Source organism: Mytilus trossulus, chromosome 6 (genome assembly GCF_036588685.1).
Source record: "Mytilus trossulus isolate FHL-02 chromosome 6, PNRI_Mtr1.1.1.hap1, whole genome shotgun sequence".
Classification (NCBI taxonomy): Eukaryota; Metazoa; Mollusca; class Bivalvia; order Mytilida; family Mytilidae; genus Mytilus; species Mytilus trossulus.
This window is the reverse complement of record NC_086378.1, coordinates 5,383,107-5,408,538: the sequence shown is the minus strand read 5'-3', so window position 1 is coordinate 5,408,538 and position 25,432 is coordinate 5,383,107. Positions and strand designations below refer to the sequence as shown.

At 32.1% G+C, this 25,432-nt stretch overlaps 4 protein-coding genes across 4 annotated transcripts; all 4 read left to right on the top strand.

Annotated features, from left to right (window-relative positions):
• Positions 1-10,177: 10,177 nt before the first annotated feature.
• LOC134722282 (ankyrin repeat and protein kinase domain-containing protein 1-like) lies at positions 10,178-10,864 on the top strand. The gene has a single exon (XM_063585891.1). It carries the CDS (start codon positions 10,178-10,180, stop codon positions 10,862-10,864), a length of 687 nt encoding a protein of 228 aa, XP_063441961.1.
• A 177-nt stretch (positions 10,865-11,041) lies between these two features.
• On the top strand, positions 11,042-12,883 carry LOC134722281 (ankyrin-1-like). Its single transcript, XM_063585890.1, has one exon. The coding sequence runs from the start codon at positions 11,042-11,044 to the stop codon at positions 12,881-12,883; it is 1,842 nt and encodes a 613-aa protein (XP_063441960.1).
• Positions 12,884-12,918: 35 nt separating this feature from the next.
• Positions 12,919-14,225, top strand: LOC134722280 (ankyrin-1-like). The gene has a single exon (XM_063585889.1). The coding sequence runs from the start codon at positions 12,919-12,921 to the stop codon at positions 14,122-14,124; it is 1,206 nt and encodes a 401-aa protein (XP_063441959.1). The 3' UTR covers positions 14,125-14,225.
• A 6,057-nt stretch (positions 14,226-20,282) lies between these two features.
• On the top strand, positions 20,283-24,087 carry LOC134723156 (uncharacterized). The gene is made up of 4 exons (XM_063586794.1): positions 20,283-20,393; positions 21,440-21,544; positions 22,120-22,335; positions 23,864-24,087. The coding sequence occupies exons 1-4, from the start codon at positions 20,300-20,302 to the stop codon at positions 23,902-23,904; spliced, it is 456 nt and encodes a 151-aa protein (XP_063442864.1). The 5' UTR covers positions 20,283-20,299; the 3' UTR covers positions 23,905-24,087.
• Positions 24,088-25,432: the final 1,345 nt, after the last annotated feature.

The window sequence follows — 25,432 nt, the reverse complement described above, 5'->3', positions numbered from 1 at the left end:
TCTGCTCTTTCTTTCTCTCAAATGTGTTTTTTATTAATTCAATATTCTGAATGTATATCGAACGATTGGAAAAAAACTCACACTTTACCTGAATGTTTACAGGCCTTTTTTAATTATATGATCTATACCAGGCAAAATCTTTCACTTGTATGACAGTCTCATAAAATTTCATATTTTGACAACAATGTGCGAAACTAAACAAATGTACATACATACAAGGTTAAAGAGTGAAAAATGGGTATAGCAGTCAACATTGTGTTATATTATTGATCACTATAAAAGCAAACAAATATGTCAACAAAGAATGACAAAAGCGCATATAACCAAGGCATATTAACCAAAAAACGAAAGAAAAGAACACGAAATATACAAAGCACAATTACAGAATGACGAGACGTATAAGTACAGAGCCACGTCAAAGGGCTGCTTCCAAAACTCGACTAGGCAGTAAAAATCCAAATTTCCAAAGACAAATAAAAGAACACTATAACACACAATCGAGCTGATGACAACGCCAGTACCTAGAAGCGATACTTCAAGAACATTATGTATTGAATAAAGGCAACAGTAGTAAACCACTGTTCGAAACTCATTAATAGATAGAAAATAAAAACAAATCCGGGTTACAACTAAAACTGAGGGAAACGCATTAAACACAAGTGGAGAAGAACGATATAACATTTAGATGCAAAAACACACAAAAACAAACTCGCATAAGACAAAATTCGATGAGATTGCCAATATATAACTAAAAACTAAATACATGAATATGGGATAGAAAATTACCGTGACACATCGTAAAGCCATGCGAATTCACACTCAAATATAAGAGGAAAACAACGACACAACATAAACTTTAAAACGTAACACACACAGAAACAAACTATAATATAACAATGACCATATTCCTAACTTGGTACTGGACATTTTTTAAGAAAAAATGTGGGTTGAGCCTTGTTTTGTGGAATGTCATACCTCCCATTTTAATGGCAATGTTGAATATAACATTAAAATGGCAACATAACATTACAGGACTACAATAAAAATATAAGAAAAATAAATAAGAAAATACATTCTAATTATGAAATTGATATGGATTATCTACCAACAAGGTTTTATGTATTTTACAAAGAACAGATTTAGAAAAAAAAAACTTTTTATTGTGACGAATATATAATCTTGAAATTCATACTATAATGTAGCACAAGATCCATAAAAGGAAAAAAAAAAAAATAGAATGACAAAACAAACAGAAAGTACAGGATACTAAAAATACTTTCGATAACTGAAGACAAAGCAAATAATCCAAACCAGAAATCATGAATGGTTTTCTTGTAAATTAAATAAGGTAAGAAAAAAAATGTTTTATAGCCCGCCTTTCAAATTCATTGAGTACGAACGCTGTAATTTATTGAAGTTCGCTAGAAACACTAAATCGCAACGTTTCGTGTTTATTGTGACGACAACAAGCTTGGGGATCAGGTATATGCTCTCTCTGGGAAATGACAAAGCGACAGTTAAATACATTAGTCGTTTTATTCGTTTGGTTTAAACAAAGATTGTATTCAGCTGTATATCAAAGCTGTGATCTTGTGCATTCAAACCCAGCATGCAACTTTAAAGCCCCGAGATTTTTTTTTCTTCTTCAAAAGTGGATAGTTCACTCAAATATTTAAGTTTGATGGTATATTACAAACTCTCTACTTATACCATATGATATCAGATATACATATAATATCATATCTGACATAACTGATAATGAATTGACACTTTGTTTAAGGGTTACAGAAAACATTGATATACAATTAAGTAGTCGTAAACGTTGTTGTTTTATACGTCTGGCCAGGTTCCACTCAATTCCACTGGTAAGTTATAAGCAGAAATTGATAGTTAATTAATTCGTATTGTTTATTCATCAATAGATATAGGAAGATGTGGTATGAGTGCCAATTAGACAATTCGCCATCTAAGTCACAATTGATAACAATAAACAATTATAGGTCAATGTACGGCCTTCAACACGGAGCCTTGGCTCACACCGAACAAAAATCTATAAAAGGCCCCCGAAAATACTAGTGTAAAACCATTCAAACGGGAAAACCAACGGTTTAATCTTTATAAAAAAAAAAGAAACGAGAAATATTTATGAACCACATAAACAGAAGACAACCCCTGAATATCAGATTCCTGAATTAGGACAGGTTCAATCAATTCAGCGGCATTAACGTTTTAATAATACCAAACCTTTTGATTTTCTGAAACAATAGTATTACATCCCAACATAGAAAGACACACTATAAAATGTATTCATTAAATCTAGATTTTAAATCAACTATTTATTTAATAAGATTGAATCATTTCTGAATACCGTGATTATTAATTTTGAACATTATGATACACTATAATAAACAGGTAAATCAAGTAAAGAAATGTCCATTGAATATTACTCAGCTGACTCGAAATTAAAATCAGAAACAAGACAGATAAACTGTACAAAGCTGAGGGGAGACGTGACAGTATACATTATGACTGATGTACCCATATTTTGACTATTTTATTAATTGTGTCTGTATATTTAACGCATCAATGTAAATATAACGGAATTTGATAAGACTGTCATTAAAGTGAGAGGGTTAGCGCTATAGAACAAGGTTTAATCCACCATTTTCTACATTTGAAAATGCCTGTACCAAGTCAGGGGTATGACAGTTCCTGTCCATTCGTATATGATATGTTTTGTTATTTGATTTTGCCATGTGATTATGGACTTTCCGAAATTGATTTTTCTCTTTGTTCAGTATTTTTGTGAATTAACATTTGTTTATACTAGATAAAATTATCGAACTCCAAGACAAATCCAAAAAATGAAACTGTTTTAAAATAAACAGTCATCTATTTACGGAAAAGGTGACAAAAAAAACTTCCTTATACCTGACTCCATACATGCATTTGTCGAAATAATAGTGGATTAAATCTAGTTTTATAGCCATCTAAACCTACTACTGGCAAGCCAGTTGTTTATTTATCCGGTATATTGACAACATAACTTTTTACGATTATAGCGGACATGCTAAAATTTTGAAATTTGAGAGAACTATCCGTGAATATTAGCTATAAGATCAGGAATATGAAAGTTGTTATCCATTTGTTTGATGTGTTCGAACATTTGCTTTTGCTATTTGATTAGTGCCTTTCCATTTGAAATTACCTCAAAGTTCAGTACTTTTCTGAATTTACTTTTTACCCGACAATAAAATCCTTACTTGGATTAAACAAATAACACCGAAATCATATAAATGATAGATATTAGAGAACACTAGAGTCCGTGGCAATATTTTAACGAAATATTACACTAATAACATATGTGTGTTTCATTCCCTATATGATAACATTTATGCCTTCGTACAAAAATTAAATAAATGACACACTTTAAATGATAAAGTTTACGCTTATATTTCGAACTAGCTTCAAAAAGGGGCGAAATATACCAGAGGGACTGTCAAACTCATCAATTGGAAATAAAATGGCAACGCCACAGCTAAAAAAAGAAAAAGATAAAACAGACAAATAATAGTAAACAAGATACAATATTGAAAAACTAAAGACTAAGCAACACGAACCCTGCCAGAAACTGGGAGTGATCGATAGGTGCTCCGGATGTGTAAGCAGGTCTTGCTCCACATGTTATTACAAATTCGATAGATAGTATAATTTGGCAGGTTACATCCGTGTTGAGGGGAATATATTGAAGTTATGACATCAGGAATAATATGCTAAAAAATAAAATGACACACAGACAAATAAGGAAAATATCCGATATCATCTGTGAAACTGTTATTCCATAACAGTCAACCAACTCATGATGGCGTATGTTCAACTTACGAAAGGATGATTTGAACTTTGATTTGAAATTCGGAACTCTTGGTTTTATAGCTTCCTTGTGAGCATTAACCCTTCATCAAGGAAATCATGACAACCTGCTTGAAAAATATTCGTCTTCGTCGAAGAGAAACTGACAACGATATCATGTAGAAACCGCAAAATCTTACAATATAAAATGAAAATATATTAAATGATTGCCAATGAGACAATTCTCCACAAGAGGTAAAATGACACATAACTTACTGTATATAGCCTTCAACAATGAATTAAACTCATACTGCAAAGTCAGTTCTAAATTATTTTCTATGATATGGCAAAATACACCTTTAATTATCATGAGTAGCAATACATGAAGACATCAAACACAATGTTAGAGGAAAACAAGGAATAATGATTAGTTTCTTAAAAAAACAGTTGATAATGGTTTCTTTTCTTTTATATTGATTTTTACAGGAACACCTGACGTCATGGATTTAGAAAAGGATCAGGTGAATTATTTTCGGTTAATATACCTTTTAAATGTTGTATCGACGAAAGCTGTCAGGGTTGTCTTCAATAGAGAAATACATCCAAAAAAGTTGAAGGAACACCTGAATAAAAGTAGAAGAAAACTTCAGGGCAAGAAACAATTCATCAGTACACCCCAATGGAATCTGATATACCCCTCATATGGTATGATTCATTTTGTTTTATTTTAATGCTTTATCAAATAGTTTGTACATTCATTCTATTCATCCGATCGATGACAAACATAATAACTACCTAAAATATTGAAAACAACACGTTATTAATTTCTTGCGTCCGAAGCGCTTTTCTGGATTTACCTTCATCAGGAACGCTCAAAGCCAAACATTTGAAATCCGAAGATGTATAAGTACCGAAACCGTTGAAGAGCTGTATGTCAAAAATACCTAAAATAAATAGTCAAATTCATCTAAAGCCAACTTTGCCTGAGGGAGTTGAAACCTTAGTTTCTTAATAATTTATAAATTTATAAACGGACAATTTTAGTAAAGTTGTTTAATCATGTCAGTACCGAAATACTGACTACTGAGCTGATGATACCCTCGGGGACTGATAGTCCACCAGCAGAGGTATCGACCCAGTGATGTAAAATATTGAAAACAACACGTTATTAATTTCTTGCGTCCGAACTGATTCAAATAAGTGAATTTGGACTTTGATATAATCTGAGCATGTTTGCAACTAATTATGCCATCAATAAGAATCCTCAGTTTTTATCATTGATTCTTTATCATTTGCAGCTACGTGATTCCTAAAATGTAATTCCATAAGTATGTTAATATCATCTTAAATATTTTGGCATTACAATATTTACCTATGATTGTTTGGTGCATATGGCCGGATTTCCACATACAAACAATAACAAATACGCGTTATAAAATTGTTATCTGTTTTTGTTCATTCTGAGATGCAATAATATTTCTCTCAAAAATAATAGAACACATGTTAGTCCACCATATACCTTTCCACGCTCGTTAACGTAAATTGTATTATCATGTCATTAAATAGGCCTGGTGCACGAATAAATTTGTTGGTTAACGCCAAAATATGTACACAATGAAATTTGCTATTTGATAAAAATACTTTGCAAAAACTCTTAATATCATTCAAACGAATGATTTTGTGTGTATTATTCTATTTTATGATTTACGTGCAGTGAAAATAAATTTTGTTAACGTCACTGTTATTATTGCCACCATATTGTTTACATTGGTAACGAAAAAAGTTCGGTCAACGTCGTCTATCGTAAAATAACCAACGTCAAGAACAACTACCGGAAGTCCCCTTGGCCAATCATATCAACGTATTCCCTTATATGCAAATCATATAGAATTATCATCTTATTTACAGTTAATTTAAATCATCGTGTTAGTTCCATCCATATTTTTGTTTTTGATTTTAATGAAAATGCATTATAAAATATATTGTGATATTAATAAATAAAAGCCATTTTACAAAAACATTCCCGAATCTTAAGATAATAGTAGTTAAAAAAATAACGGGGAAAATAAATCTGGACTTTAGGATATCAAGTTTTCAGATTGCAAAACAAGGGAGAGGTTCACTACCTAAAATAATAAAAAAATTATAAATTTAACTGTGAAATTTGCGCGGCAAGTTATATATGGAAATCAATTTTCTTTGATTATTTGCAGGTGAGCCGGATCCTGATTCTGAAAAGTTTGATATTACATTAATGGTGTTCCTCCTGCGTCATTTGACTGATATTGGGATATGTGATGAATTGCCCTTACATCGTGATAAAAGTGAAGGCGAAGCTATTTCCATATTAAAGTTCTACAGAAATAAATATTCACACACAAATAATGGTTCTGTTGCAGAGGAAGTATATTCAAATCTCGTGCAAGACATTGTGGAGGTATTAAGTAAAGAAGTTAATTAATTTAATATTTTTTATTTGCCACTCATTAGAAATAAAGAATTGACATGTTAATTCAACCTTATTTTCTTTAAGAAAAGTCATTATTATTTAAAAAAAAAAGGAATTAAGGTATAATAAACCTTAAATATCAGTATAAGTTTCAACCTTTTTAAGTAAAATATGAATAAAAGGATTGTGTAAAGATCTCTTTACAGCTGTCCAAATATCAGTTTCTTAACAAAACTATTACAGTAACCTAAAAAATATTTCAGATATATGCAGATAATAACATTAAGGGAAATGAATGCACGACGAAAAGGATAAACTAGTTTCTTCTTTATTTCAGAATATATGTGTGTTAGAACCCAGTTTGATATCTGACTGCGACGAGTTTTCTGAACTTCGTAGAACTGATCCAACTCTATATGAACAATTGCAAAAACAAGTTATGTCAATGATGTTCATTAGACAAATGTCAGAAGGTAATGTTCATTATAGTTGTACTTGTAAAATATGTGGTATATTAAAACCGAAAAAATTTCAATCGAAAGAAGAAAATCGACCATAACCGAAAACAAGTTTATTTGATGTACGAAAATCGCAATTAATATCAATAAGTTGTGTCTCTGTTGTGTCGTAGTTCTCTAATATTTGATACGTTTCCCTCAGTTTTATGTTGATACCCGGATTTGTTTTTTCTCTTTCGATTCATGAATTTGTAACAGTGGTATACTACTGTTGATTTTGCCTTTCTTTATTCCTGATTAGTGTTGTTTTTCTCTTTTGAATTTTCGTGATTTGGTTTTTCTATTTACATTTATATACATGTATGTAGCAACTTACTTAACGGCATTCGGTGTTAGTAGGTAACCTAACTATAAGCACTGTATTCTGAGGTGTGAGACACAACTCCGTAATGAAATCACAGCAACGAACTACCGTATAGCGGGTTATTTTCGCGGGGTGCAAATTTTCGCTTATTTTCGCGGAAAGAACTTAATCGCCAAAATAAATTCCGCCAAATTAAAAGTGTACATACAAAGGTATTAATACAAGTTTTTAATCCGCCAAAATAATAACCGCCAAAATATTTCGTATACCTTGTTCAATGAAAATCGCGAAATTTTACACCCGCGAAAATAACCCGCTATACGGTATAATGTAACTATGGTCATTTTCCTGACTTGGTTCAGGGCATTTCATGTTTTGAACCTGGTTTGTGAAAACTGAACATAATTACAAACACAGTTATTGAAGACAATAACCAACAATATCCAAAATATTTTGTATGAATATGTCGGTGTTTTATCAACCATTTTCCAAAATGTTGGACAGTATTGAAGTAGCTCACAAGGAAAGAGCTTGACTCATCGGATCGGCTTAACATAAAAACAACAAACATAATAATTGATAGTTTAGTCTTAGATGCATGTATTTTTTTTTTATTGGCTATTAGCGGCTTTGAACTAGCTGTCAGATAACTGCGAGTACTCTCAGATCTGTTCATTTTGTCTTTTTGTCTCGGGATGTATAAGTACCCGGACACTTCCACTTGTATTTTTGTCCATCTGATGAGTTCTTTCTTTTTCAAATGATTTTTATAGTTCGTTCCTATGTTGTACTGTTATACCACTGTCCCAGGTTAGGGAGAGGGTTGGGATCCCGCTAACATGTTTATTAACCCCGCCACATTATTTATGTATGTGCCTGTCCCAAGTTAGGAGCCTGTATATCAGTGTTTGTTACATATTTGTTTTTTTTTCATTTTTTTTTTACATAAACAGGGCCGTTAGTTTTCTCGTTTAAATTGTTTTATATGTTCTTTTCGGGCATTTAATAGTTGACTATGCGATATTGGCTTTGCTGTGTCATTTAGGTTCCTTGTGAAGAGTTGGCTCATTGGCAATATAACCACATAATTTATTTTTGTATTAAACATAGAATCATTCAGTCTTACAAATATTGTATTGCATTCCAAATACTGTCATCAATGACTATTATACTTTTCAAAATCTAACACGATTTAGCCTTACCTGACCTGTTGAATATTTCTATTCTAAACGTGTGATTCGTTTGATTAATTTTTTCATTAGTAAAAATTCGATAATAACATCAAATTCTGCTGTTTTAATCGATATTTTTATTGTTACGTCAAGAAAAAAGGCGACCATGCCTGATGTCGTCACACAAAGAACACACCTTTTTGTAGATCATCCAGAAGAAGGTATTGCGTTTGTCTGGAAATCGTTGGAAAATCATTAGAGAAACAGATTACACCAACAAGTCTTGTGCAATACGAATTTTATCCACTCGGCGTGCCTTGCATTTTAAATTAAAAATTAAGTGTCGCAAGTGGGTGAATATCGAATCACCGTCGATACAGTGGTAGATTCTACATGTATACGAGTGCCAGTGTATCTCTAGTATCATTAGGGGTATAACTGGTAGAGATTCGAGCCATACATTTGACAGACAATGATGAAGTACACAAGTGCAACAATATCATAACCTGACCTTCATGATCGACAAAGAATGATATACCATGATAATGCTTCACTTATCTTTCAATTAGCAAGGTTGATCTTCTATTTCAAAATTGAATTATTTTATATAAAAGTAAATTAATCATTCTGTAAAATAATGCTATTGCTCTTTTTTCAGAAAAGGGAAGACCTAAAAAAAAATGAATGGAAAAAAAAGTTGACGAAATTTGACTACTCCGAGAACACTAAAGCTGTTGAACAACTCGTGTCAAGTAATCAAATTATATTGATATCTGGACTGTCTGGGTCAGGAAAATCAGCCATAGCATTTTACATTGCGTTGAATTTGGAAGAAAAGCAAGGATACAATCTCACTGCGGTCTCCACATGTGCTGACATAACGGCTCTTATTAACCCTTTTCAAAAGCAGGTATTCGTCTTAGATGACGTTTTTGGAATATCTTCTTTTGATTCTTATCGCATTAACTGTTGGCAAAATTGTATGAACAATATATATGATACATTTGTAGAGAAAACGAAGACAAAGATTTTTTTGACCTGCAGGTCAGATATTTATAAAAGTGTCAAAGAAAGAGGTTTAGAAGGAATAGTTTCAAACTGCAGTGTTTATGAAATGCAAGATTTATCTTTGAATGAGAAAAAAGAAATGGCTAAACTTTATTTTCCAATAAACAGGTTACCGGACGATGCAACAATTGAAAAATACAAAAGTTTCCCTTTACTGTGCTCACTGCGGTTGGACCAGACGTCACAATCAATTCCATTTGGAGAGATTGATATAATGAAGGAATCAGATGAATCGTATTTAGCTCTTGCATTTCTAATAGTATTCAATAATGCATTAGATGCATCCTTGACAAACGATAGTTATATAATAATAATGCAGGATTAATACCAACATCGCATGGGCTATCCTCCATCACAAAAACAATTTGGGATATACTAAGCAATCACTGTTACATTAAAAAGAATTCGTACTTTTCATTCATTCACGACACAATTTTTGATGTAGCTTCACAACAGATAGGAATGAAATTTATCAAATGTATCATAGAACATGGAAATTCTTCTTTCATTAGCAGCAAACTACGTTTAGAATCCCTCAAAACAGTTCATAGCAATGACATCTTATCAATTCCAGTAGAATTTGAGGACGCATTTTTCACCAGAACTTTAAGGGACCTAAGAGAGGGGATGAACTGGGATGTACTAGGCAGCAACCAAACACAAATAAAGGATTACAGAGTAAAATTAATTACTCAGTTGAAGAATAATGAGTTAAGTCTTCAAAAGACTTTAAAAGATGGATCCACAGCATTGCATGTTGTTGCAGCGCATGGTTATTACAACCTGACACAATTTTTTTCTTGAAATAGAAGCTTCGATGATAGAAGCAGTAGATAATACAGGGAGAACCCCATTGCACTATGCAGCTAGTTATGGTAAAAATCTAATAGTAAAACTACTCTTAAAGAATGATAGTTCAATCAATGCAAAAGACTGTAATAATGTAACTCCTCTTATGCTGAGTTGTTACAACGAACATATGGATGTAAGTAAGATATTGCTGGACAAGGACCCAGATATCAACTGTGCAAATGATTATGGGTGGAGCGCATTACACATTGCTTCCTTTAAAGGACTTACTGTCATAGTTGAGTTGATACTGAAAAGAAATTGTAAAATTTTAGATAGCAAAATAAGCACTGGAGCAACACCTCTTTATCTTGCATGTGAAATAGGCAACGATGTGATAGCTTTAACATTACTGCAAAATAATGCAGAAGTTAACTGCGGGACTGGTACAGGGAGTACGCCTTTGTACATAGCAAGCCAGAAAGGTCATAAAGGTTTGGTCAAATTATTACTAAAGTTTGACGCTTCTGTCCATATAAACACAATAAATGGATTTACACCTCTTCATGCAGCCGTATTAGCTCAGAACACAGATATTGTTCAATTGTTATTGAATCATGACGCCCTAGTTAATACAGTTGGAGGAGAAAGAATTATTTCTTTACATTTAGCCTGCGAAAATGGCGACCAAGCGATGATTGATTTCTTTATATAAAATGCTGCAGAAATCGAAACAGCAGATATGTTTGGAGAAATAGCACTTTTTAAAGCATGCACAAACGGTTTTGAAAATATAGTGGAATATCTAACGTCCAAAGGAGCGTCTGTGAATCAAGGTAATAAGCAAGGTCGTACTCCTTTACATGTTTCATGTGTTGGTGATAATAAAAGCATGTGCTATCTCCTACTGAAGAAAGGTGCACTGATAAACCATGTAGACATAGAAGGTCAGACACCCCTATACGAAACGTGCAAGATGGGACTTGAAAGTATATGTAAGATATTGATAGAAAATGACGCGATTGTTAATCAAGGGAATATTCAAAATTCGACGCCATTGCAAGTTTCATGTCTGCATAGACATTATGGGATTGTCGAGCTTCTGTTAGAATCCAATGCAACGATAAATCAATGTGACACAAACGGAAACAATCCATTTCATTATGTATGTGAGCATGGTCTTATCGAACTTGCCAAATGTTTCTGTGAACGCCATGCTGCAATTAACCAGTGCAATTACAGAGGAGAAACTCCGTTACATTTAGCTTGTCGCGGAGGACAGTTGCATATCGTGAACTTTTTACTGGAACAAAATTGCGCAGTTTATCATTACGATATAGATGGTACAACACCTTTACATAAAGCTTGTCATAACAATCATAAAAAAATAGTTGAGAAACTTGTGCCACTTTCCAGGTTAAACACACGCAATTTCGATGGCGAAACGGCGTTATTTGTAGCATGCAAAAAGTATTCTAATAATACTGATATAGTGAAACTATTATGTTATGATTCAAATGGCTACCAAACTGATATTTCTGTAAATATATATAACAATGAAGGAATGACACCGCTTCATATTGCATGTAATTCTAGAAATGCAGATTTGGTCGAGCTTTTGTTGAAGCTGAAAGCAAATATTGACCTTAAGAATAACAAAGGCGAAACGTGTTTATTAATGGTCTGCAAGTCGGAAAAAATTCACATAGCTAAGTTATTGATCAAATGTAACGCCAACGTAAATATTGAGGACAAATTTAAAAAAACTCCTTTATCTGTAGCACTCAAAAGCCATAATGCAAATCTTATTAACCTGTTACAGCGTCACAATGCAAAAGACTACAGAATACAGGAAAAGGAAGACGAAGTTCATAAGGCCTGTAGAGAAGGAAACGAAGAAAAAGTTGTTAGTATATTAGAAATAACATCCGACTACGAATTTATTAACAAAGATGATATACATGGATGGACTCTCCTTCACGTCGCCTGCATGATGCAATATACAAATATGGTCAATTTATTACTTACAAAACACGCGGATATTAATAAAATTACAAACACAGGAGCAACTCCGTTATATATAGCTTCCTTCTATGGGAGAAATGAAATAGTAGAAATTTTAATTTCTAATCGGGCAGACATCAATAAATGTAATCTGAATGGGTTTTCGCCTCTCCATATTTCTTGTTATTTTGGGTACAAAGCAATCTGTACAACTCTACTGCAGACTGGCAGTGATAAAAATGGTGAAGACAATGATCACGAAACACCTCTGTCTATTGCATGTGAAATGGGACACTGTGAACTTGTAGACTTGCTTCTTGAAAATGAAGTACGGCTTAAAAAGAAAAATCGCGATGGCAATGCACCAATTCACATAGCCTGTATAAAAGGACATTCCAAAATAGTAGAACGAATGATCTCAATCAATCAGAGCATTGTTAACCTACCTAATATTAAAGGCTCAACGCCTCTACATCTAAGTTGTCAAAAGGGGCCATTAGAACTTGTCAAAGTTTTACTTAAAAATAATGCGTTGCTAAGTTTAACTGACGAAGATAATTGCGTTCCTTTTTTCATAGCTTGTCTTAATGGAAGAACAGAGATAGTCGAAGACATTTTGAATTTGCAAAATGGTCCAAGTGTTAATGAATATTTTCAAAACGAGTTGGTTCCGCTTCACGTAGCATGTTCTTATGAACATCAGGAGCTTACTGAAGCCTTATTAAACTGAAGGATATTGAAGTTGAAATTCGTGATATAAATGGCATGACTGCACTTTATATGGCATGTCAGAGTAATAATATAAAACTAACAAATTTATTACTTGATCACAAGGCCATAAGCACTCAAAGTGACAACAGAGGCATTACTCCCCTCCATTTAGCATGCATTCACTCTAATGCTGATATGGTCGATCTACTCCTAAAATTTGATGGTTTAATCAAGAAAAAAATTAAAGGACAAGCAACTCCACTGTACCATGCCTGCCAAAAACGTAACATAGAAATAGCTCAACTTTTGCTTGAAAAGGGTGTAGATGTTGATGATGGGGACAACACTTGTACGCCTTTACAAATGGCATGTTTGAACGGCAATTATCAGCTTGTACAAATCCTTGTAAAATATAAAGCGAAATTGAACAAAAGTGACGATAAGGGTAGAACTCCACTATATCTAGCATGTTCAGAGGGTCATAAACAAGTAGCCAAATTATTACTAAGCAATAATGCTAATGTCAATAAATGGAATACATCAATGCAAACGCCAATATTCATCTCATCGAAAGAAGGACATTCAGACGTTATTGATGTTTTGACAAAATACAATGCAGATATTAATCAACCAAATAAAGATGGCACAAGACCCCTCCATGCTGCATGTGAGAATAATGATACTGAAGTTTTAGAAGTGTTACTGAAAAACAACGCTGCAATCAATAATATCAATGTTCAAAATGAAACTCCCCTCCATATTGCATCTGACAAAGGATATGTAAAAATCGTCCAGGCATTATTGAAAAAAGATTCGATCGATGTCAATATCCGAAATATTTCTGGTAATACACCGTTGCACAATGCCTGCATGATTGCGAATATAAAAGTGGTTGAACTACTTCTTCAAGCTAAACCCGAAGTTGGTTTGGCAAACAATGATAACAATACAGCGTTGTTCATTGCTTGTCAAAGAAATTTATATCCCATCGTTTCATTACTGCTCAAATATACAGGATCCGTAGATGTAGAAACACGATCATCAACATCAATGCTTACTCCTTTACACGTAGTATGCATACAAGGCAGTATTGATATAGTAAGACTTATACTAGAATATGTAAATGATGTCAAAAGTAGGGACATTTTATGCTTAGAAGGATACAACCCATTGCACTATGCTATAATAAACAGGAAAATTGAAATTGTAAATTTGCTAACAAAAAAAGGGGAGGAACTTCTGCAAAAGACCAAGTCTTAGGCACAGTGCCATTTGTTTTTATTAACTTCGTGTTTATCGTCAAATTGACAAAGCTCCATACTTAAATCATTTACTGTTTAAATACAGACACAAGACAAGCCAGCGAAAGAATGACTATGGTCTTTTCGATAATTCACTACCATACAAATCAAATGGAATCATTCGACATTGTAGAAAGTCATTTGAAGAAACCTGTGATTAAAAGATTTTGATCAGGTACAGCAGAAGGCTACCGTAAAGACATAAAACATAAAAGAATAATGTTACAAAGTAGTATCCTCTTCTAAATATGTTGATGTGACAATTTGTATTTCTTGAAAAAATAAAATGCATATTGTTTTTAACGAATCTGCAAGAAATATATACTATCGAAATCATTACGTGCAAGAGAAAAATATGTTCAAAGGCCCAACTTTTAACAGCTTAAAGCGTGCGAATAAAAGCGATGAAACCTGCGAATAGTTCCGATGAAACCTGCGTCAATATTTGCGAAAAGTCAGCTTTCATATCCAGCAAATCTTTTAAAGACGAACGAAACGTACATACGACGTTCACAGTTTTAATCTTGATATCCATCCTGAGTTCATCCTTGAATTTATTAACATTCAGGTCATTCATATTTACTGTTTGTATACCACCATGGTACATATATTTGTATCGATAAGTGTTTGACTAACCAAATAATACTGGTTTGATCTTTTATCACCAAAGATCTCATATGTTTACTTATCTGTCGTCCCACTGTTTATATCACTCTGTTCAGCTCTTAATATTATTCCATGTCATGTCTTTGTGACGTCAAATACAATGACCCGGCCTTAATAACTTTTACCCGGACATATCAGCGACGTCATAATGTTTGAACTATCGTTAATAACTTTGACCCGAACTTTTCAAGTCATCTTTTGTGTGCTGGTGAAACATAGAAAATACTTCCGAAACACGCAAATATAGACCGATAAATCTATTATCAGATTATCTGCATATTGATATTGTAAAATATCAGCTGCTTAACATTATATGAAGACTTTTTGATCTCGTTCGCTACGCTCACTCGACAAAACGCTTCATATTATGTCTCGCCGCAGATATTTTACGATATCAACATGCAGATAATCTGATAATCGGTACTTATTATACCCTGGACGTATTTATCCGTTTAAATTGATTACTGTTGTTTAGCTTATATATTATGTTATGACCATTACGATTGTATGGAAAAGGTAAAATAAAAATAAATACTGAACTCCGAGGAAAATTCCAAAAGGAGTCCCTAATCAAATGGAAAAATCGAAAGCTGAACATATCAATCGAATTTATAATAACTGTCATATTCCTGACTGGGTACAGTCATTTTCGTATGTAGCTATCAGGGTTAATCTTTCAATTCTACTTAGGAATAACCTGTACCAAGTCAGAAATATAATAATTGTTATCCATTCGCTTTCGATTTTGCCATTTGATTAGGAATTTTCCGTTTTAAATTTTCCTCGGATTTTTTTTTTTGTGATTTTGCTTTTGAACCTGGTTTTATAGCTGGTTAATAAATAGGAATTTGAACATCAGTAGACTACCACGAACCTTCTCAGAAAAAGTTGCTGCAAGAGTGCATTAACATGCAAATAGCAAAACATTTTTTCTAATGGAGCTTCTCATTATTGATCATTGGGTTTGTTTAATCTTTCTACATAGTCAAAGTGGTATCCACACATCATGAGTTCTATACTGTAGTTTTTTTCCAATAATTTTCCAAAGACTTCTGACTTTACATTAATTGTTCAGACATCCTTTTTATCGTCATATTCAATAACGTGAACAAAATAATTCCCAGGTTTTTTATACTAAGACACCCCCAATGATTATAATGTGGGGCTAAATAAAAAGTAAAAACACAAAAATACTAAACTCCGAGGATAGTTAAAAAAGGAAAGTAAAAAAAAATGGGAAAATCAAAAGTCCAAACACATCAAACGAATGCCATAGACCTTTTTTTTCTTGTACAGCAGCAACATACAACTCCACGTCAAAGGTTTGTACGGCATGTCTTCACTTTATTTCGTAGTACACATATCTTCAAATTTTAAATATGATTTTTTGTAAAAGCCTGCAAGATTTGCAACAGTTATTTCACGATTTTCTGTAAACATGGGAGTTTGATATAAGGTTTGTTTTCAAAATAAATCGAAGAAAATATGCCAGATGTATATATGTTTGTTTTTTTTAAAACAACAAAATGTCCCTTTAGGCAAGGAGATAACAAAGACAATTTTGTTTTATCTTGTCGATTGGTCAGCATGCCGAAAGTATTGTATAAGAGTCATCAAGTGTCTTCAAAAAGTTATAGGACAGAAATTAAGGAAAAGAAAGGACAGGACAAAGGATTTTGGTCCACAAACATGCGCAAGTCTTCATAGATGAACCTATTCAGACACTGCAAAATCGTCTCGTAAAATATTCAACTCATTGTTTTTAAATCACTTTTCTTTGGAGAGTAAAAAATAATCCTAACCAAGCAAGTAATGTAGACTTTTTTCCGACGTAGTCGGTATAGTTTCGGGGAGTGCCCTTTGAACTTAAGGACGCATAACTATGGCAACAGAATACGCATCCTCGAAAATCTTTTCTGTGATTGGACAAAATGCTGTCATGGTGGGTGATTTGGTTGTGTTTGAAAAAAGGTCTCCTTTATTATATCGTGATGGAAAGCAAGTGAAAAACTATAAATATTTGAACTAGATCTTACACAGATTTATATTTTTATCAAAATAATTGTTTCGTCGGGACAATTATATATTTTTTGATGTAAACTTTGTTGTACGAACGCACATGACTTTTAGAACGCACCTTCGCATGAGAGATTTCTGCGGGGTTTTGTTGAATGTAAACAGAAAGATACGAGGACCGATAATACTGAACACAAACAGAGAAAACGTTATGTAAATGGTAAATCGAAATGATAGTTTTAAACATATACTCAAATTTAAATACGTCGGATATCTTTTTTAAAGATAGTTCTTGTTTTTTTATTTGTTATTCTCTTTTTTGTCAGACAATTGAACTATTTGTGGAGTCCTTCTACAGTCTAATCAATGACATTATATCGTTATGTTTGAAGCCTTTATACATGCTTGCAGAAGGCACTAGCAGACTACTGCGGAACAACATGGTTGATCATCGACATAGATGTACAAATGTATTTTTTTATCATCTAAAATATCAAGCTGTATCAACTTTTCTTAGATTAGATTTTCCATGTACATAATAGTGTATGATTTGTTATAAGACTTATCATACGCAAAAGTTTATATATATATCAACATCATTAAGCTAACTATTCATACGTTAAGTAGTTAATGATACACATCCACGTCCTTATGTTCACAGCATCCAAAAGGTTCTTTTTTGCAACTTACATGTAGACAGGAAAGAAATTCTAAATGTTTAATGCGTGTCCTCTTTTAGGTTACGAAAATGTTACTACTATTAGACTACGAAAAGAAGAAATATTTCGGGAATAACACTTATCCGCCCCCAATTGACTTTCAAAGTTAGAATAAATCTAATAAAACACGATAAATGCCTTTTTTTTTACAAAAGAAAACACAACACCTTTCAAAAACATTGTTCAATAATCACGTGATAGAAAAACAACCATATTATTATATTTAATTACACACGAACTATGGGATGATGCATTCGACTATAATGTAAACTTCCTATCGGTTGTACCAATAAATTCGGAATTCACTGAATAATATTATCAATCAAAATACGTTAAAAAACGCAAAATGATTTTAAGAACCGAACCCAAAGTGGTGTCATAACTTAGCAAAACGATGTTTTATTACTTTTATCTAGAACGTTTTAAAGATATCGATGTAATGTAACAACAAATGTTGTAACCACTTCTTTGTAATAAAACATACATGTTTTTTAAAGGTGTTTGCAAATGACCATCATATGTCTAAATCGAGGTAATCACAGTAAATAAACTGTTTTACAATATGACTTAGAACTTAAACTCTTCATAAAATGTTTAAGCTATAGTTTAAGATCTATTTAAACGACACAAAAGTAAACTTTTTGTCGAGGTGCATCTTGAATGAAAAAAAATCACTATGACTTTTCAGGCTTCAATTTTATGAAAAACAGTACTGCACACTGGTATCTTTCTTCCCTCTTCTACACCTATGAATAGATTAACTAGATATAGGAAGATGTGGTGTGAGTGCCAATGAGACAACTCTCCATCCAAATAACAATTTAAAAATTAAAAATTAAAAATTAAACTAGCCTGTGTTTAAACAAATAATTTTGTAATGTTTGCGCCTTTAATGCTCTTTATCTGCGTATTCAATTTGGCCTTTTATTTGAGCGCGACTAATAAGTCATCTGTAGAAGAAAGAAAAAACGTCACTCTGGCAATTAAAAATAAAGGTTTGGTAACTTTATAGAAAATCATTGATAAGAACACAAATTACACAATTTACATATTTCGTATAATGATGATAAATTTAGTAAGGTTATATTATTAAAGCGATAAAAACTCAATTAAATACATTTCCCAGACAATTATTATCATAACTGATGAGTTCGAAATGCCAAACACGTGTTTATCTGCTTTAATCAATCCATTTGAATATAAACTACTTATAAACTTGAATTCAGTCGTGCATTGTTATTATTATTGGATGTTTTAAAAAAAGACCGTAAGTAAAAATGCCTAAAGTAACAATACTTTATGTATGTGAAGTTATTCGATATTCGATTTTTAATATCCAAACGGCTGATAGCAGTCGGTTGGATATTCAAAATTTAGTTGAAAATCATCAAAAAAGATCCGAAATACTTAAAAACATTAAAGCCTGGTTTTCATAGTTAAGAGGACTGATAAGATACGTACTAGGAAATAGTTTCATGACCTCTTCTAAACTGCCGTAAATTCTCGTTGTTCTCGAATATAAACCCTTTTCTAACATTCTAACTTGCATAACTGTCTTTATGTAATATAGATTTTTGTCAATAAAAGAACTTCACGCTAGAAAGATCTAGAAACATTTTGGAATATAAAAAGAAGTATTTACGGAAAGCACAAAAAAGAAATATATAGTGAAAATCTACCTGAGACCGCTTAAATGAAGATGAGACCCCCCTGGTTTTTCAATGTCCATAAAATTCAACTAAATCATAGACTCTGTATATATAAAGGTTGTATCAGAAGGATTTCACAGAATGATGTCATCTTCGATATCTACGGAGGGCTTAGATTGTCACTTTTTAGCTAAAAATTGTCAAAATTTTAGGACATAGGGCACAGAGCAATGATGAGAGCCCCCTGATCTTTCAATCTTTCTAATATTATGCATACATTTAGTTAATAGGTAGATACAAACGTGACTAAAAGGAATTTGGGTACACTTCTGTGACCGCTTATATTCGAGAACAACGAGAATTTACTATAGCTTGAAGAGCTCATGAGACGATTTCCTACGTATCTTATCAGTCATATTATCTATGAGAATCATGCTTTTAATGTTATCTTATAGAAGTTTTTTTTTATGATTTTTAACTTAATTTTGAATATCCAACCGACGGCTATGAATATCGAATAACCAACCGGCTGCTAACTTCACATACAAACAAATGGCTGTATGAGTTATCTCGTGGATTTTAAAAAACTATTTGCAAGCAACCAGGGCATATTGAACTGCATTTGAATAAATTAAATATATTAAGGTATCGTATATACTTCTTATGTTGAAGCATACTATATATTCGACAAGTATATAGTATTCATTTTTTATCATATCATTATATTTCCTTTGTAATATTTTGACATTCCTATACAGTTCCGTGTACGTACATTGCTTACAAAAGTTCCTCAAATATTTTGAGGTAACCCATTCGTAAACCTTACACTTTAATATATTTAAAAGCAAATCTTTTCATTATCACAGTTTTGACTCTGTCTATTAATTTAATCAAATTTTGGAAAATATAGTAGAAATGATTCTAGGTAATTATTTATATATAACAACAGAATTGAGATTCCTCGAAGCTTTTGAATTTCGAACTTTATATTGCCTATTTAATTTTATAAACTCCAGTGACACTGATATATGAGACTTTTGTATACAAAACACACACCTGATGTGCAAGATGTTTAGCCTGGTATATGTTTATTGTCAGACATTTAATTTTGCAGGTTGACATGTTTAACGTATTGCCATGCCTCATGTTTGTGTTCTTTTTGATATTTGTGAAATCAGGTAATTATTCATATTTTTATAAGGTATGATATTGATACATATAAATAAACCATTCAATTATCACAGCATTTATAACCACTTTGCTAATTACATTACATCTTACAAATAAGTAATATTTCTATATATTTTTCAAGATTGAATTTTAAAGAGATAAATAAATGTTTCTTATTCTTACTCGATTTATCTTTTTCCTGACCTGTTGATTATCTTTATTTAATCAACGTGTGGATCGTGCGTGTGCTCATCAAGCGTCTAAATGATCGCCATTGGTCAGGATATAAAACTAGAAATAAAGTTTGTATTGTAAGAACTTAATCACAATCCCCTGATGACAGCATGCAGTGCTGATTTTCAATTATGAGAATTGTATTTGCCGAATAATTGGTGTAATATAGCATTATAGTTTTCCCACAACTCGCTCAATATTGTAACGGAAATGACGATGCCCCTAAACGCACGAATGATGTTCACCAAAACCAGAGTTTTTGACGGAAACGCGTCGAACTTGAAAGTTATCTATTGGTAGAGGTTATTCATCGCTATATAACCGATGAGGATTTAAATATAAAGTTACCTTTAAATGTTTCATGTGTTCTTAACTCGTATCCAGAGTAAAAAGATTTTCCTTAATCACCTGATTATGGTAAATATGGTAACAAATTTTATTTCGTTAATGATTTAATTGAATGTAATCTTTACTTAATGTATAACAAAAATCTCCAAATTTAGATATTTCGTTCAAACATCAACGCAGAGGTTTTTTTTATTTTATTTTGCCATCGTATCGTACGTATAAAATGCTTAAATAAGCAAATAACTGTTCCTGTCAACAGTTTTAAACCAAATGCCATCAGTATATGACTATATTCATTGATAATGAATATAAAACAGACAAAAGACTAATGGTTGTTCAAATCGTAGTGTTGGACACATGTATACCATGATATTTAAAATCATTAAACATGCCATTAAATATTCAATGGCAATGATGGAATGATTTTATAATTTTCTCATAATTTTCAATATATTGAATTGATTTTTTTCAGGCCTGTCTTATAAAAATTATCCTCCTGAGTGTCTTGCCGTAGATGATACTGTCGGACAGGCAAAAGACCAGCAGTTTAATGCAATATTAGAGTGCTTAGTGTTTGGTAAGACCTTTAAAGTTAATCAGTAGTAGGTATTGTTATTCTGTTTGGTGGTGAGACAAAGAACTTTCTGCCATATACTTAATATTGTTATTTTCCTGTAGTTATATAAAAAGTAGAATAGCAAAAATTACCGATCTCCGTCAGAAATATAAGCCAAAAAGTCCTGTACAAAATGGCAAAATCAAAAGCTCAAAAGCAACTAACTATAATTGTTAATTTCTGTTTCATTTTGGTCTCTTGTGGAGAGTTGTCTCATAGGGGCAATCATACCACATCTTCTTTTTTTTATATATATGTATAACAGATGGGTTTCAATTATCATACTTCTGACTTGGAAAAGGCATTTCTTTATATTGAAAATGGTGGGTTAAAACTAGTTTTATATTTAACTCAACCAAACACTTGCAGTTCAATTCGAGATAAGCTTAAGAAAGGGAACAGGTAACAATGATAACGATGTTTTGAAGTTCTTATATCGTTTAACGATGACTAATCCTGCTACACCTTGGTATTTATGTATTGTTTCTATTTCTATAAACATACCCATGAAAATAAATCTTCTTATTTTTATTTAGAATTAGATTTATCTACAGTCGATGTCATATGGTACAAAGAAAACAGAAGAACATTAGAAAAAGAAAAAATCAAAGAAAATTACAAATTTGCATTAAAACACAAAGACGAATTGTACACACTGACAATAAAAAATGTACGAGGAAATGATTATGGAGACTATTATTGTACAGTGAAGAATAAATATGGAAAGAATCAAGTTAAGATTACACTTTTTGGTATGTGTATAAGTACATCAAAGATTCTGTTTATATTTTGATTGATTGCAGCATTGAAAAACAACAATCTATTTCAGCATTTTTTTCAGCATCTAGAAATGCAAGATCTCTACCTGACAACGCAAAAACAATGCATAGAAAATCAAACAAAATGATTACTTTAACTCGTGATTTCATGATTATATATCATCAAACTAGATTGCTGCTTACTGTAATGTTATAAGGTTGAAAAAGAGGCTAGTTAAAAATGAGCAAATATTCAATTTAATATTACCAAAGGAAAAATTTAATGCTTTTAAATTATATATGTTCCGGACCATATGAGTATTTGGACCATACGCGTATGTTCCGGACCATATGAGTATTTGGACCGTATGCGTATGGTCGGACCATATGAGTATTATACTCGTTTGGTTATTAACGGGCCGGACCATATGAGTATTTGGACCATATAGGTATTTTTTCAAATATACCATAGAAATAATATAATAAGCAATAACAAATATGTTCACAAAAATGTATTAGTTTTACATTTCAAAAGCTATTGTTTGTATTCTTATTTATGTAAAAAAAAATGAACGAAAAGCAAATATGTAACACATAAACAAACGACAACCACATGAAGAATAGAAAAAAATAAAGAAACATCAACTTTTAATATTTTACTTATCAAAAATGTCTTAAAATATATCATGATCCTTGCCGGTGATGTCACCTTCTTTAAATAGTAAAATTCCTTTTACAATTTGTTCATTTGATTTTGACATCTTCTTATAACTGTACTTACAAATAGTAAGTAATATTAACTGTGTGAAACTGTTTTTTTTAAATAAGTTTTTTTTTATTATATAATAAAATGACATTTTAGTGACGTAATAACCAGAAGGGTCACACCTAATGAAGAGTTTAGAAGTACACGTGTTGATTACCCCGACCATACGCGTACGGTCCGACCAGTATATACCCATACGGTCATGACCATACGCGTATGGTCCAGATACTCATATGGTCCGGAACATATATATTGTAAGTTGTTCAATTTTTATTCAATTGTTGATTCTGTGACGAGAATTGTTTGCGTCATGTATCTGATGACCTCGCAATAACTTTGAGATGCACATTATGTCCGTCTATTCAATTAATTGTGGTCTCACTTATATTCGTTTGATATGTTTGAGCTTTACATTTTGCAATTTGATAAGGGACTATCCGTTTTGAATCTTTAGTTCGGTTTAAAAAAAAAATTAATTTTAAGCAATCCAAAAGACAACGTACTAATGATTATGTGTCACTGGTTTTATAATTTTATAAACTGATGCAAATGAAATTGACTGAAGTTTTACTAAAAAAAAATCATACTTAGAATGTTATTCAAACATGTATCAATTTGAACTTGTAGCAAATATAATTCGGCTTTGAGCGTTATCAATGAATATTAATCCAGAATAGTACTTCAAACGCATCAACTTTACAAAGAGTTATGTTACTTTTTTATAGCTCATTTCAATTTTCACTTTTATTTTTTTAGAAAACATGGAATGTCAGGGGACAGACTGTCCAAATTACTAGTAGAATTTGGAGATAAGAAAGGGACATTTACCAATGATGGGTTTATTATTAAATAAAGATTTGGTTCATTAATACACTAGAAACTAACTGTATTGCTGATAAATAAGTTAAAAAAAGTATTGATGAAAAATTGCATAAGTCTCTTATTTGTATCATGGAATAAATTGCATTTATTAAATATCACAAATATTAAAATGGCCTCATAGTTTGCAAAGCAGAACTATCTTTGTCCTGACTTTAATAGAGATGGAATGTTACATGTCTTGTTTTCAATATTTGAGTGCAATCATAGTTGTTTTAAAGACATGGCTACTTTATTGTGGTTTGATCATTTGAAATCAATTGAGTCAAGCTGTATTGATGGAAGCAGTTTACATGCCTCTGCTACATAAACGACGTTTTCATGACCAGGAATTTCACTCACATAATCCAAAGAGCTGATATAATTCACAACTTTTCATTGAATGATCACTTAAAATGTATCTTCAAATACTTGTCTTAGTTCCTTAAAGACTCGAAAAGAGACACAAAAATTAAAACAACACGTTATAGATGTCATGGGTCTAATGCACTATTCTGAATTTACCATATCAAGAACGCTCAAAGCTGAATACTTGCAATCAAAGGATGACATTGTATAAAAACCTAAACAGCCAAAGCCATATGACCAAATAGGACATAAAAATAGCTCATTCAAACAAATAAAAATGAATTAAAATATCAAAATAGTATACAGACCAGATAAAAGTCCTAAAGTAAATTAAAACGAAGTGCCCAGTAGTCAGCACGTCTGTGTTGACATGAATATTCAATGATATTGTCATAATCATCAATTAAAGGTTACCTAACATTTTCTAAAAATATATTAAGGATTTTCTACCCAATGAAAGCTTTCGTATTGTTTGGTTACTTTACTAGTCTTCGTACTTTAGTTGCCATTATTAATATGTTTTAATGCGAGCGTCACTAATGAGTCCTTTGTGGACTAAACTGGGTAAATATTTAAGAACAAATTTTGAATCATATATGATGAGTTTATGAGACACAACTTCGTCATCTGGAATCTATTACTCATGGCCGTCTTATATTATGCGTGTTGTTGACCCAGAATAAATATTTATTTTCAGTGAGCTTTGTGAGAAAAAGAGAGATTATTTGAAAATAAAATTATGAATGGAAATGGGGAATGTGTCAAAGAGACAACAACCCGACCAAATAAAAAAACAACAGCAGAAGGTCACCAACAGGTCTTCAATGTAGCGAGAAATTCCCGCACCCGGAGGCGTCCTTCAGCTGGCCCCTAAACAAATATATACTAGTTCAGTGATAATGAACGCCATAATAATTTCCAAATTGTACACAAGAAACTAAAATTAAAATAATACAAGACTAACAAAGGCCAGAGGCTCCTGACTTGGGACAGGCGCAAAAATGCGGCGGGGTTAAACATGTTTGTGAGATCTCAACCCTCCCCCTATACCTCTAACCAATGTAGAAAAGTAAACGCATAACAATACGCACATTAAAA

Bases quoted from the DNA above. Each gene is read 5' to 3' on its own strand.
- LOC134722282 (XM_063585891.1), top strand. From the start codon at position 10,178: ATGATAGAAGCAGTAGATAATACAGGGAGAACCCCATTGCACTATGCA.
- LOC134722281 (XM_063585890.1), top strand. From the start codon at position 11,042: ATGTGCTATCTCCTACTGAAGAAAGGTGCACTGATAAACCATGTAGAC.
- LOC134722280 (XM_063585889.1), top strand. From the start codon at position 12,919: ATGACTGCACTTTATATGGCATGTCAGAGTAATAATATAAAACTAACA.
- LOC134723156 (XM_063586794.1), top strand. From the start codon at position 20,300: ATGTTTATTGTCAGACATTTAATTTTGCAGGTTGACATGTTTAACGTA. The intron at 20,394-21,439 runs GTAATTATTCAT...GATTTTTTTCAG, and splicing joins TTTGATATTTGTGAAATCAG to GCCTGTCTTATAAAAATTAT. The intron at 22,336-23,863 runs GTATGTGTATAA...TTATTTTTTTAG, and splicing joins AGTTAAGATTACACTTTTTG to AAAACATGGAATGTCAGGGG.